Genomic DNA, 13222 nt, shown 5'->3' on the forward strand with positions numbered 1-13222 from the left:
TCTACCTATTTCCTTATGTTAAGATTTATAATATGGGTATATAAATTCTTAATAGGACCCATGAAAAAATCTTTCTAGTGTGCATCAGAATGCACTACATTTAAGCTAAGCAGATAATTTGATTAAATGAATAACATTATTAAATTGAGCTACCTAAATCAGCAATATAGATTTAATTGTACCTCTAAATGTGGTCTGTATGGATGTGTGTCTAAACACATATTTGTGTCTATATATATATATAGACTATATATATATAGACTTATATTTTAAATCCTAGATTAATGTTCTTATTTGAAAGACTTTAAATTTCATTGATGCATTTCGTTATATATTGCTATCTAATTATAGGGGATAGGAGAGATGAAGACTAAGTGAAGCATTGCATTTATGAGCACAACAGGTTTTGCTCTTTGTTTTTTGTTTTTTGGCTAAAATAAAACAAAGTCAAGCCATTTTAAGAACCTATTTTGCTTACTATGGTACATTAGTTCAAAATACTAATTGCATGGAATACAGAGTATAAAACCTATTTAACATTTAATGCTGACCTATGCTTTTTGAAAGCTTGACTGGTTAGTATAAATTCTCTAAAAGTTGCAGTCCATTTATCAACCATTAAAAATCCGTATGTTCTATTTTTTATTCTCATCTTAATAACAAGGTATAGTACTAATAACCGTCTGGGGCTAATATTTCCCAGATGTGATTCAGATCATCAACTGTTCTAAATAGGTCATTAATTCTTGGAAAGTGCATTACGTCTTGATTGGTGTTGCTTAAATAGCTTATAACCTCTTTTATAGTCCTTTTATTTCCTAGGTAAATATCTTTCCCACCCACCTTTCAGCTTCAATTTTAGTGTGAAAATTGATAATGAGAAAATGAATGGACTGTCTAAAATACAAAAAGGAGACTAAATGTATAAACTTTTCTACCTATACTCAGAACAAATGCCAGACAAGAACGGTGTTTCAATTTTCATAAGAATTTAGTCTTTTTGTCACAGCTGATTCTGCACAAAGTTAATAACAAACTCTTCCAGCTCCAATGAGAGTTGCAAAATACAATCTTTAACCAATGTATATGTAAAGTAATTTGTTACTTGTACATCTGTTTAGCTATTCAGTCAACTTTTACTGAACATCTGTCATATGCAGCCACTAATTCAGATATAGTGACACATTCAATCCATTCCTCCAACAATTTATAATCTAGTAAGAGACAAACATTTAATATTGTAAGATAAACACTGTGATATGCACTGAATTCCTGGTGTCTCCCAAAAAAGAATTTCCTAATCCAAACTTCGGCAGTATAAATCTTCCCAGAAAGGACAGAACATCTTCTGTGACTTCAAAAAAAAAAAAAAAAAAAGAAAGAAAGAAAGAAAGAAAAAGGTAGGGGTTAAAAAGAAAACTTTCCAGATAAACTCAAGAGCACTGTCTGATATCCAGAGACAAGAGAGAGCCAGTTACATGGAGGGAACTGCAAAAATCTCTTTAGAAAAAGTTGGAAGATGGAGTGGCTGAAGATAAAAATGGAGAGGCAGCTGTGGGTCCAGGTTAAATGATAGGTAAGGAAGCAGGGGTTAAGTAGCACAGGGACATGATTAAATCTTTGGTTTAGATCACTTCTGGAAACAAGATGAAGGATGAATTGAAAGGGTAAGGGGACGGGAAAGACAAAGACCAAGAGCAAGTGGATAATTAAAACAGGCCTTGGTGATTGGTTGTGGGGCATAAAAGTGAGTTAATCACTTAAAAGACAAACAATTAAATTTATAAAATATTTGGCCTACTGTATTCCATCTAGCTATTAAGTATTTCACTAATAATCCTTTATGATTTCATGACAGAATTTAACATTTGTATGTGTTTGCTTTGGATTCAGACATTTATAAATGAAATCGTTTATATATACATATATATTTTTTGAATGACTCCAGTTAAAACAATAAGAACTAACTGGATAAAATCAGAATCTTAGCTTCCTTTAAACAATATGAAAGTTCATTTTAAAAGGAGAGCTGGTGGAGTTCTGTCATAGCTCAGTGGCTTATGAACCCAACTAGTATCCAGGAGGACATGGGTTTGATCACTTGCTTCCTCGGTGGATTAAAGATCCCTCATTGTTGTGGTGTAGGTTGCAGACACAGCTCAGATCTAGCGTTGCTATGGCTATGGCATAGGCCAGCAGCTACAGCTCCAATTTGACCCCTAGACCAGGGACTTCCATATGCCACAGGTACAGCCCTAAAAAGATAAATAAATAAATAAAAGGAGATCTGGAAACTTCTCTGGGAAGTAGGAGAGTGGATTTTAAAGTTTTAAAAGTAAATAAAAAAAAAATTAAAAAACGACTGTATGATGTAAAACAAGGGTAACTGGCTTAGAGTAATCTATATTTTTAAAAATTAGATATGCTCCTGAGAAGATATCTTCAAGACTATACATGAAGTAATAGTGGAGATACTGGAAAATGAATTACATACATACTTATTTTTCAGCTGCCCAGAGAATATGAAGCTAATTACATATTCACAGATGTCAGTAAATACTTCCACATCTGATTTCCTAAACTGTTATTATCTACTATTCTCTTATTTCTTTTCCTTACAACAGGATTAATTTCATCATTATCCAATACATGTTCTTTTACTCAGTAAAAATTAAGGCAGAAATCTATTTTTTTTACTTATTACTTATTGCAGAGGTTACAATTCAGGAAGAAATGTTCTGAGACGCTGCAGAGAAAAATGCCACACCTCATAGTTGCTCAGGCATTAAATATTTAAAAACTTAAAGTACTTTAATAAACTATGCACATTCATGCATCTGTTTCCCCAATTGCCAACATGCAGAGGAGGGAGTTCATTCATGCAAAAGTTGATAAAAGAAGGCCTATAGTTCTAACTGATTCCTATTCTTGTGTTTTCCTCTGCAAGGAATTTTAGCTTCCATGTATTTCCATGTTTCCTAGTTGAACTCAGTATAGTGCCTTCTATCTTTTCCTCTGTCATCATAAACGTCATCATCATCATCATCATTGTCATCACCATCAGATTTACAATCTGCCTTTACAATTTGGTAGCTCAGGCAAAGGGATTTTATTTTAAGAATGTTGAAGAACTGGACCTGGAAATTTAACAGCTGGTCAACTCCAGAAGTACTCTTTGCTTGCTCATCATCTACTGTTTTGTTTTCTTTCATTTTCTACTCTCTTAGAAGTTTTATTGCACATGACTTTTGTTTATCACTGCCCCTGCTCTACAACTTTTCTATGAATCTTTTGGTATATCTCTATGGCAGAAGTTTCCAACTGCAGTTTCTCTTTGGCTCTGACCACGGAAATCCTGAAATCCTAAAAAGGAATATGACTGATTTAGCCATTTGTGGAAATCATATGTGCAAGGTGACAGGTAGCTGATTAGCCAACTAACTGGATGTGTTTCAATTAGGTGTTCACCTTTGTCTCAAAAAGTTTTGGTTTAGAGAAATAGTCCTTGAGCTAACCATAATGGAGATCCTTAAACAAGCCCCTTGGTCAACTTACTTAGAAAAGGGTGTAATAATAAGTTCTAACATTTGTCTGATTTTGTTATCTAATTTCTACAACGTTTTTAATATACTTATTTCAATAAGGGGTTTTTGTTTGTTTTGAATTGAACTAGTCTATATTTTATACCTTTAGCTTATAGTCAATAACAAAAATGAAAAAAAGATGGTTATTAAAAATGAGGCATGAAATTATAATAGACTCAGAAGAAATATATTGAAGGAATATGTCTTTAGTTATTTTATAAGAGAAAAAATATCAAGACAATCTAAACATGTACTAAATATTCTTACACCACCAACCAAACTATACTAATAATCATTCTTAACTTTGGGATATCTTTTGCCTTTGGTCTTCAAATTAACCTAAAATTAATCTATTTTTAGCACTTTTCAATAGCCACATATCTGATACAAAATCTATATCACTGTAATAACACTGTACCTAGATTAAAACTGAACTTTGGTAAACTTAAAGATTATTTTATACCCTCCACAGCACCAATCACAATTAAAAATCAATCCATGGTACACTACACAGCTAACAATCCTAGCTTTGGGATTGAGATGACCCTGATTTTAATACCAGCTAAATGTCACCGCAAACTTCAGAAGGTGATACAACTTTTCTCAGGCTCACTTTTTTTATCTGCAAAATGGTGCTAATAATATTTACTTAACATAAGTATTATTAGGATTAAACAAAAAATATGTAAAATGCTTCAGAACGGTTCTTACTGCAGACCCATTACATTAATAATTTCAATATCTGGGGGCAGAAATTTACATTAGGTCTCCTATGAAGCCAAGATTTGTGGAAGAAAATTTCTACAAGCTCCTGGGAATATCATAGTCAACTTGCATAGCACAGACAACTCTGAAATCTCTTTATTGATTCATAAGGAATAACAGCAGTAATGTCATATAATAAAACGCATAAAAGGTTGATTCATTTTTTAGATTAAATGGACTTGAAAGTAAAGCTAACAGCTACCAATAGTAACTGCAGTGATAAGAAGGTAAAAAATTCAGACAGTTCATTGCATTAAAAACAGAAGGTAGAGAAAATTAAGTAAAACCATAATTTGTGAAACTCTTTAAGCAAATGTTTCAGCCAATTGTATAATGTCAATGACAGTTGAAAATGGAAAGGAATGACTGTGACAGATGCCAGAGCATTTGGTTCTTCTTAACAAGGCCTGCCCTCAGGAGAAAGTATTTTACCAGAGCCGTACCTCTGCTGAGGTTTTAAGAGTATAACCTACTAGAGGAAAGGGAAATACTGAGCTCCAGCAAGCTCTAACTTTCCATATAGGGGGAGGGAGATGCCCTACTTCAACCCTCCCTAGCCATTCTGTCCCACTTAATGAGGGAAAAGAAAATGGCAAAGCTCTGGTGAAGTTCACAGTCCAGGGATACAGTGTCACCAAAAGACTGAGACCTAGTTACAGCACTAAAACGCTTTTCCTCTGCCACCCCTCTATATTAGTAAAGACCTGTTTACCTCAGATCCTTTTACCCAGGCATCATGTCGACCTTTCAATTAAAAAAGTACAAGATATATAAAGGCAGGGTGGGGGGGAACCCACTCCGTTTAAAGAGAAGAAGCTTCAGAACCAGAGTTGGATATGGCAGGAATGTTGGAATTATCAGACCAGGAATTTAAAACCATGGGTAATATGCTAAGAGCTTTAATGGATAACAATATGTACAAACAGAAGGATATTGTAAGCAGAGCGACAGAAATCCTAAGAATAAATCAAAAGGAAATGCTAGCGATCAAGAACAACGTAATGGAAATAAAGAATGCTTTTGAAGAGCTCATTAGTAGACTGGGCATAACTGAAGAAAGAATCCATGAGTTCAAGGATATGAAAATAGAAACTTCCAAAAGTGAAAACCATTTTCTTTCAAATGTGAAACCCTGTGATTGAAGCTAATATGATGGATATTTAGAAAACTATTAGATATGTTTGTAAAGTTGCTCAGAAGAAAAAATATATACACATCAATTTTGAAAACAATTAACTGACACACTCATTTTTAACAGAAATAACACTAAAGCTTATATTTTCAAAATTCTAACACATCCATGTAGTTTGGAAAATTTCATTGCATTACAAAATGAGCAAAAATACAGCACAAAAATCAGCTATCATGATAAACTCCTTCTCACTACATAAAATACATAAATTAACTCTTAGTAGGTATTCCATTCTCTCATAAACACATTCTATCCTTAATTTTTCAGCTTTGGAACAATGATATTAGGAAATGATGAGCTCTGGTTATGGATTAAAGTACCTTTCTACACAGTTTAAATGTAATATAAGCCTCTTTTATTATTATAAAAAATCATTAGTTTTTCATTATAATAATCATTAGTAACTGAATTGCAAGGTTCACTCATAGCTTTTATTTAACATGAATAACATATCTCCATCTTTCATATCTCAAGGTAAATTTCCTAACACCAATTCACAATGTTAACACATAAGATCACATACCTTGTATGATCATGCATTATTCATAACCAGATAAGATCACATATCTTACATGAGCTTGCATTATTTAAACCCTAATAATCATCTATGTTAACAACATATGCAAAATACATATATATTTAAACCAATATTTGGCATGAGATAAACACAAAATTTTCCAATCTCTAATTGTCATTGTTAATATAAAATGCATTTAATATCCAAGAGTACTTTTTTTTTCCTACTAACATTCAGTTTTCTCTTAAATTTTTTGCTAAAGCATACTTCATTGTTGAAAGGGAAGTTCGATTTTGAAAGTTGGAGTGCTTATACCTGTATGCACTACAACTTTATAACTAACAAAGATCTGATCTACTATGCATACATTAGTAGCCAAATTAAGATAATGAGCAAACAAACAAATCTTTCATTTTCTTGCTAAAAATGGTACTAGCAATAAAACTAAATTAAATGGTGAAAATATTTCAGGTAAGAGTTGATGGAGTGCTTAAACATCAAGTTCTTTCCACCAGCATTAAGTGTATATAATTTTAGTTATAAATTAAATAGTATTTTATGGAATTATTATTGTGTCATACTATGCTTTAACTATCAGGTTTTATTGAGGTACAGTTACCTTTAATAACCAGCATGATGGATACCCAAAGAAGTCTCCTATCTTTTCAATTACACTATCAACATTAAAACAAAACACATGGCTATTTTAAGTATCAAATGCAACTACTAAAGCTCAAAGGAAACAATATAAGGTTTTAATCATGAAATCCCTTTTTTATATTATGAAAAGTTTTTTTCTTTCATTTTTTCTAGTTAGCAGAGTTAATTCTTATTAGTCAGAGTTAATACTATGCCAGGTTGTTCCAACACAACAAACCCCTACTGATGTGTGTCATGGAATAGGGACTGATCTATAATGAGTATTAGCGATTTTCAATGTCAATTTTTTTTCTTTCTTTTTCTAAGGGCTACACCTGTGCCATATGGAAGTTCCCAGGCTAGGGGTCGAATTGGAGCTGCAGCTGCCAGTTTATGTCATAGCCACAGTAATGCCAGATCTGAGCTGCGCAGGTCACCTACACCACTGCTCACACAACGCCAGATCCTTGACCCACTGAATGAGGCAGGGGATCAAACCACATCCTCATGGATACTAGTCAGGTTCATTTCCACTGTGACACAACGGGATCTCCTTGAATGTCAAATTTACCTTATAGGCCCTCTTGTTGTATTCTCTTTTATCTACAATGTTAAATATTAGCTTAAAGTAAATTGAATAAATAAAAGTATCAAAAAAAAGGAGTAAACATGAGAGTTAAATGTGTCAAGAAAATTTATATAATTTTCTTTCATACATTTTCATATTATGAGAGCTCAGGAAATAAACAGATTTTTTAATTGCTTATTTTGCACAGTTATTGCATGAACAGTGTCTTTCATGTTTCTTTTTTCTCATTAGCATTAAAATGGCATTATTCCTTAAAGACTAACTGCCTCCTTCCCAGGAGATTTGCAAAACTGAAACAGGTTTTGCACAGAGGAAGATTTAGTATTAACCAGTTATTAGTTAATATTAGTTAACAAATAAATAGAAAATCCAGGGCATATGCCTATATACTTAAGATTTGTGAAAACACTTCTACAGTATTCACATAACTTCTATAGAGCTATACAAAAATATTTATTCATTAAACATTCTTTCATTGATTATATGGTACTCTGTTAGCTACTCCACCAGATCATCAAAATTTTATTACATTAGTATAGTACACTGACAGATAAAAGATGGAAGGGACACTTATAGGATAAAGTTCTTAAGAGTTTTGAATTACGATAGATGTAAATTCTTGACATTAGACCATGAGAGCAGTGTTGAGAATTACAACAGCTGGTTCCCAAATGCTCTGATGTATTCATTCTTTTCTAAAATGAAGCTCCAACCTCTACACAAATATAAGTATTCAAATTTCACTCTGTTCTCACCATATCAATGATAACATCTATATTTTTAACATCCTTTCCAAACAATTTTCCAAGGTGTCTTTCATTTCAAAGAGATTGCATTACTCTCTTAAATGAAAATAAAGCTTCAACAATTTTTGATTATTTAATTGAATCCAGGAAGATTTACTTTTACTTCTACTTATTGAGGCTTAGGGATACATTATCTAAATCAATTAAAACAATGAAATTCTAGGTCCTCTACAATATGGCTTAGCCTATAATCAAAACCTTATTTTCCCCCACCTCCCTTCACTTCAGCCACACAAATTCTTGTTAACATTCCTAAAACTTAATGCACATATCTAAGAATTCTGTGCCTTTCCTCAAGCCACTATCTTTTCCTTAAAGGTGCTAATTACCCTCTCTTCCAGCCCACACATTGCTACTGATGTTTATAAGAGCTAATGTGTCACATCCTACTATCAATTTGCCTCCACCAGAATTTATCCCTCCCTTGACTTTTCTTTAACAAAACATTACTCAAAACTACTTGAAAATACTCTCTTTGGCCATATAAATATGTAGGATTATTTCTAAACTGCAACAGAGTACTTAGCATAGAGAACATAAGAGAGAAGTTTGTTAAATTGACTCTGGATATGACTTTAAAAAATAGAAAGTATATTTTCAATGCTGGCAAAAATGAGTTGACAAGCATTTAATAAAATAAATACATCTACTTTTCATTTCATTTTTGCAAGCATAAAAGGTCTTTTGCTTGAGACTACTCATCTATTTTCCATATTTGCTAACCAGAGGTGCTTACTTCATATTCAAATAACCAGTGATGGTTTTGTTTACAGGCACATTTACTCTTGCAACTACATCAGCATGATAGTGGTGTAAGGGTATTTTAAGTAAAAAACAAAACAAAACAAAACAAAGAAATCAACAAAAATAAAACCACTATGAAGTAATTTATAAAATCATATATTTTACATGAGTTATAATGTAAGTCATATATAAATTCAAAAATACCCCTTTGTCCAATTCTTTATAAAAAGAAAATTTTATCAATTTAAAAGTTATTCCTAGGAAATATTTTATTCAGAGAAATAGCAAATATACTTTATATCCTAAGATTGACAAATATACCATCTAGTTGTCTTTTCTACCCATGATATATTTGTAAAACCAAGTGAAGTAGTGTTTCTGATAAAAGGCAACTTTATTTAAAACATCCATTCAAGTTTAAATTAGCAAATTTAAATGCCATTTAAATTAGTAAAGCTCAAAAAACCTGAGAACCTTAACAACTTCAAATAGATATAACTACAATTTTGGGGTCTTTTTTTTAGGGCCACACCCAGGGCATATGGAAGTTACCAGGCTAGGGGTCAAATCAGAACTGTAGCTGCCGGCCTATCCCACAGCTACATCAACACCAGATCCATGCTGCATCTGCAACATGCACAGAAGCTCATGGCAACACCTCATTGTTAACCCACTGAGCAAGGCCAGGGATTGAACCTCATGGTTCCTAGTCGAGTTTGTTACCGCTGAGCCACAATGGGAACTCCCATACAATTTTAATATAAAGATACCAATGGTAATTTAAATGTAATAGACTGATTTATAGTTTCTATAAAATTTTAATTACTTAACAAATTATGTCTTGATGATTTTCATTTTTGCCATTTTTAGTAGATTTTTTTCAAAGTTTTTCATCCTTACCGATTATTTCCTTACTTGTTTTAACGTATAAATAGCACTAAGTAAAGCTCTATTCTTGTAATCTATCCTCTGCATTAAAATAGAAATTTAATTGTATGTTTCCTTTAAAATTTACTTATGTCATCTATCATTTTATAGTTTCCCTTGATTTCCCTTTGTTTTATCTAATTCATGAAACTTCATCCTTATCGGTCATAAGATACGTCCATGTTAGCCAATTTCTAAATACTCCTATTGCTGTCACTTGCCATATATTCATTACCATTTGGGAGACAACCTAAAAGTAATATAGCCTATTCAATGAGTGAAATTCCAAGGTAACTGAGTATTCAATTTACTTTTCATGCCTAACTCCATTTGTTACTCTTCTCTCTATAGTCTATTCGGATTGGTCACTGTCCATTATCTTTACATGGCAGAATCTTAAAAGAAATAAAAGCACCTAACTGTGAAATAACCACAGATATCTGTGAAGATCAGAATATGTTTGACTTAGAATTTTTGCTCCATTACTTCCTCACTCTGTGACCATGAAGAAGTTATTTAATGTACCTGAGTCTCAATTTTCACATCTTTCCATAGAGAAAATTTACACATGATTTCCAGGACACATGTGAGTAAAGTGCCCTAAACAAGGCCTAGCACATGGTAAATGCTCAATGAATTTTTAACCATCTTTTCCTTTTCTACTTAATTCTGTCATTCTATCATGTTTATTTTCTACTGTATTCTCCTTCCCTTCTTATCTCTTTCCTCTTGCTCATTATTGGCTGGTGTCCAAAACGGACATCTCAATTTAGCAGTATATTTACCAACGGTAGAAAAACAAATCAGAATTAATTATGCCAACAGCAACATAAGTAACTGGCTTTTCATGAAGCTTCTTATGCTCTTCTTGTTTCCATCCTAAGTTTATAGGCTTTAGAGTCAGAAATAATTTAGTTTGAATTGAAGTCCACCACTTATACTTGGTCTGTAACTTCCTGGTGATTTTTGTTCATTACCCTCTTTAAAACTGGGTTCTTCCAACAGGGAAGTAGAACTAAGACACAAATCATAAGTCATAGGATCATTGTGAAAATAAAGTAGTAAATTCTTTTTTTTTTTTTGTCTTTTTAAGGCCACAACCTCAGCATATGGAGGTTTTCAGGCTAGGAGGCAAGTTAGAGGTGTAGCTGCCGGCCACAGCCACTGCAGTGTGGGATCTGAGCTGCATCTGCCACCTACACCACATCTCATGGCAATGCCGGATCCTTAACCCACTGAGCAAGGCCAGGGATTGAACCTGCATCCTCATAAATACCAGTCAGATTCGTTTCCCCTGAGACACAAAGGGTGCTCCAAGTATGAAATTCCTAGTGCAGTACCTGGCAAATAGAAATCTATGAGGTGAGCATCACTCTGTGACATTTTTGCCCACTCTCTATAATAAAACTAGAAGTAGAAAAATTCCCCATTTCATAAAATCTATGACAAATTAATCACAAAAATGATAGTAATAAGTTTAATTGTAACTTCATAAGTTCCTGTGTTTCATGGTTACAAGTTTGCTTTAGGAAATGTAGCCTGATCAAGCTAAACAGAATCACTAGAGCAGGGACACCACTCCTGTTCCTCACATGATTCTTTGGTTACAGCTACATAAGGTCAGGGAAACCATTGATAAATTTTTTTGTCATTTTCTTTTTCAGAAAATAAAAAGCAGGGTTTATAAACTACTTAGTTATTTGTAAATTCTTTTAAGTTACTTAGTATACTAAAAAAAGGAGATAGTATATACCTTAGAAGCTTATTCCAGAAAAGAAGTTTCACTTAATGTCTTGAAAGTAACTGCCATAAATGTAACATACTTAATATACTCAACAAATACTAATGAAAACAAGATAATGAAAGTAAAAGCACAATCTTAGTTTAAAAGATCTATTCTCAGAAATGGCTTTTCAAGAGCTCTATTAGAATAAAATAAAAATTTCAGAAAAAATAAAGCCATAGTCTATAATCAAACAAATTTAAAGAAACAAATAGCCTGTTAAAGACAGAACAACTGAACTCTTCACAAGAATTTTTGGTTGAAAATACATGTTTTATGAATAACTGCTGGTGTAAAGGTCAAATTCAAACAGCATTATTCAAATGATTCTCAAAATAATAAAACAATTTTAAGACTTCTTTCAGATTTAAATTTGCGGATGCAAAAGCAATGTAAAATAATATCAAGGAAGAACATGATGAATGATAAAAACATAACTTCTAAGAAAAGGAAGAAAAGCCAGCCCCTATATCTGAAAACAGCTGACCACCTCCATTATCGAAGATTTTTGGTTTCAGACAAAACCAAGGTTAAAAGCTTCACAAAGCACTCTTTCATTTGAGCTTGAAAAAAAAAATGTAGATAAACACTGTGAAAATGATGAAAAATATATCAAAAATATAAAAGATCAAGTATAACTATACTTAAAATGTCTGTACCAGAAAAAATACACTTAGCGAATTACACATCCTCATAAGCCATTCAAAAGCAACTACACTCAGCTAACAAAAACCTAATCATGATGTATCTTTTTGCCAAGTTCCAGACACATACGTACTGCTTTAGCAGACTAATTTTCTAATCAATACCAAATTGTCAGTATCTGTAAAATCCACTTATGCTATGATAATCAAAATTTTATGTACAAATACTTATTGAAATTACCAATACTAACAAATATTTACACAGAAAAGTGTCTTAAACATAAATTTATTGCTAAAGAAAACCCTTATTTGGGAATTAGTCTAATACCACTATGTACAAACACTACATTAAAGAACAATTACTAATTTAGAAGAAAGTAAGGAATTTTTATTTATTATTCCCATTGATTACCAGTTCTAACTGTATTTTAATCTCTTCTATGGGATTTAAGTTGTATGCTAAAATTCATACTAATTACAGTCCAAAACACACTTGTTTCTTTAACTATTATAACAAACCCTAAAATCCCACAAAGGTGGACAATTTTAAAAGATATTTAAACTTACCCCATTTAATGGATATGTTTTCCATCCTAGCTCTCCCAGCACAGTTGTTGTATCAAGCAACACAACTGGAATCAAATAAACAAACAAAAAAACTTACATAAACTTCTCAATTGATATAAAGATGTATCAGCCATTTAAATCATTAATGTTAATTATCTTTACTATTACTCATTTTATTAGCTTTAATAAGTTGCATTACCTATTTTAAAATTATTTGTATATACTAAATATTAATATACAATACTAAATAATAAGTAAATATAAAAAAGCATAAGGTGGTTATAAATTAATTTTAAAACATGTAATTTGTGTTTAACAATGGTAAATGAAATAGATAATTGAATATTAGAACAAAGCCATTTTTAATAGCTGACTTTTAAAACTGATGAATGTTGGGGAAGTAATTAAGAAGATGTATGTGATCACCAGATGACCCATATGCTGGACCAGAGCAATGGGATGGAG

General features: G+C 32.2%; 1 protein-coding gene across 1 annotated transcript in view; it reads right to left on the bottom strand.

The window, feature by feature from the left end:
• Positions 1-2978: 2978 nt before the first annotated feature.
• LOC125111282 (uncharacterized) overlaps positions 2979-13222 on the bottom strand; it is a 75101-nt gene continuing 64857 nt past the window's right edge. Inside the window, exons 2-3 of the mRNA XM_047753195.1 lie at positions 12758-12822; positions 2979-3137 (exon numbers count right to left, since the gene is read on the bottom strand). Coding sequence (XP_047609151.1) covers positions 2979-3137; positions 12758-12822 — 224 coding nt within the window. The remainder of the gene's footprint in view (positions 3138-12757; positions 12823-13222) is intronic.

This window comes from Phacochoerus africanus, chromosome 1 (assembly GCF_016906955.1).
Source record: "Phacochoerus africanus isolate WHEZ1 chromosome 1, ROS_Pafr_v1, whole genome shotgun sequence".
Lineage (NCBI taxonomy): Eukaryota > Metazoa > Chordata > Mammalia > Artiodactyla > Suidae > Phacochoerus > Phacochoerus africanus.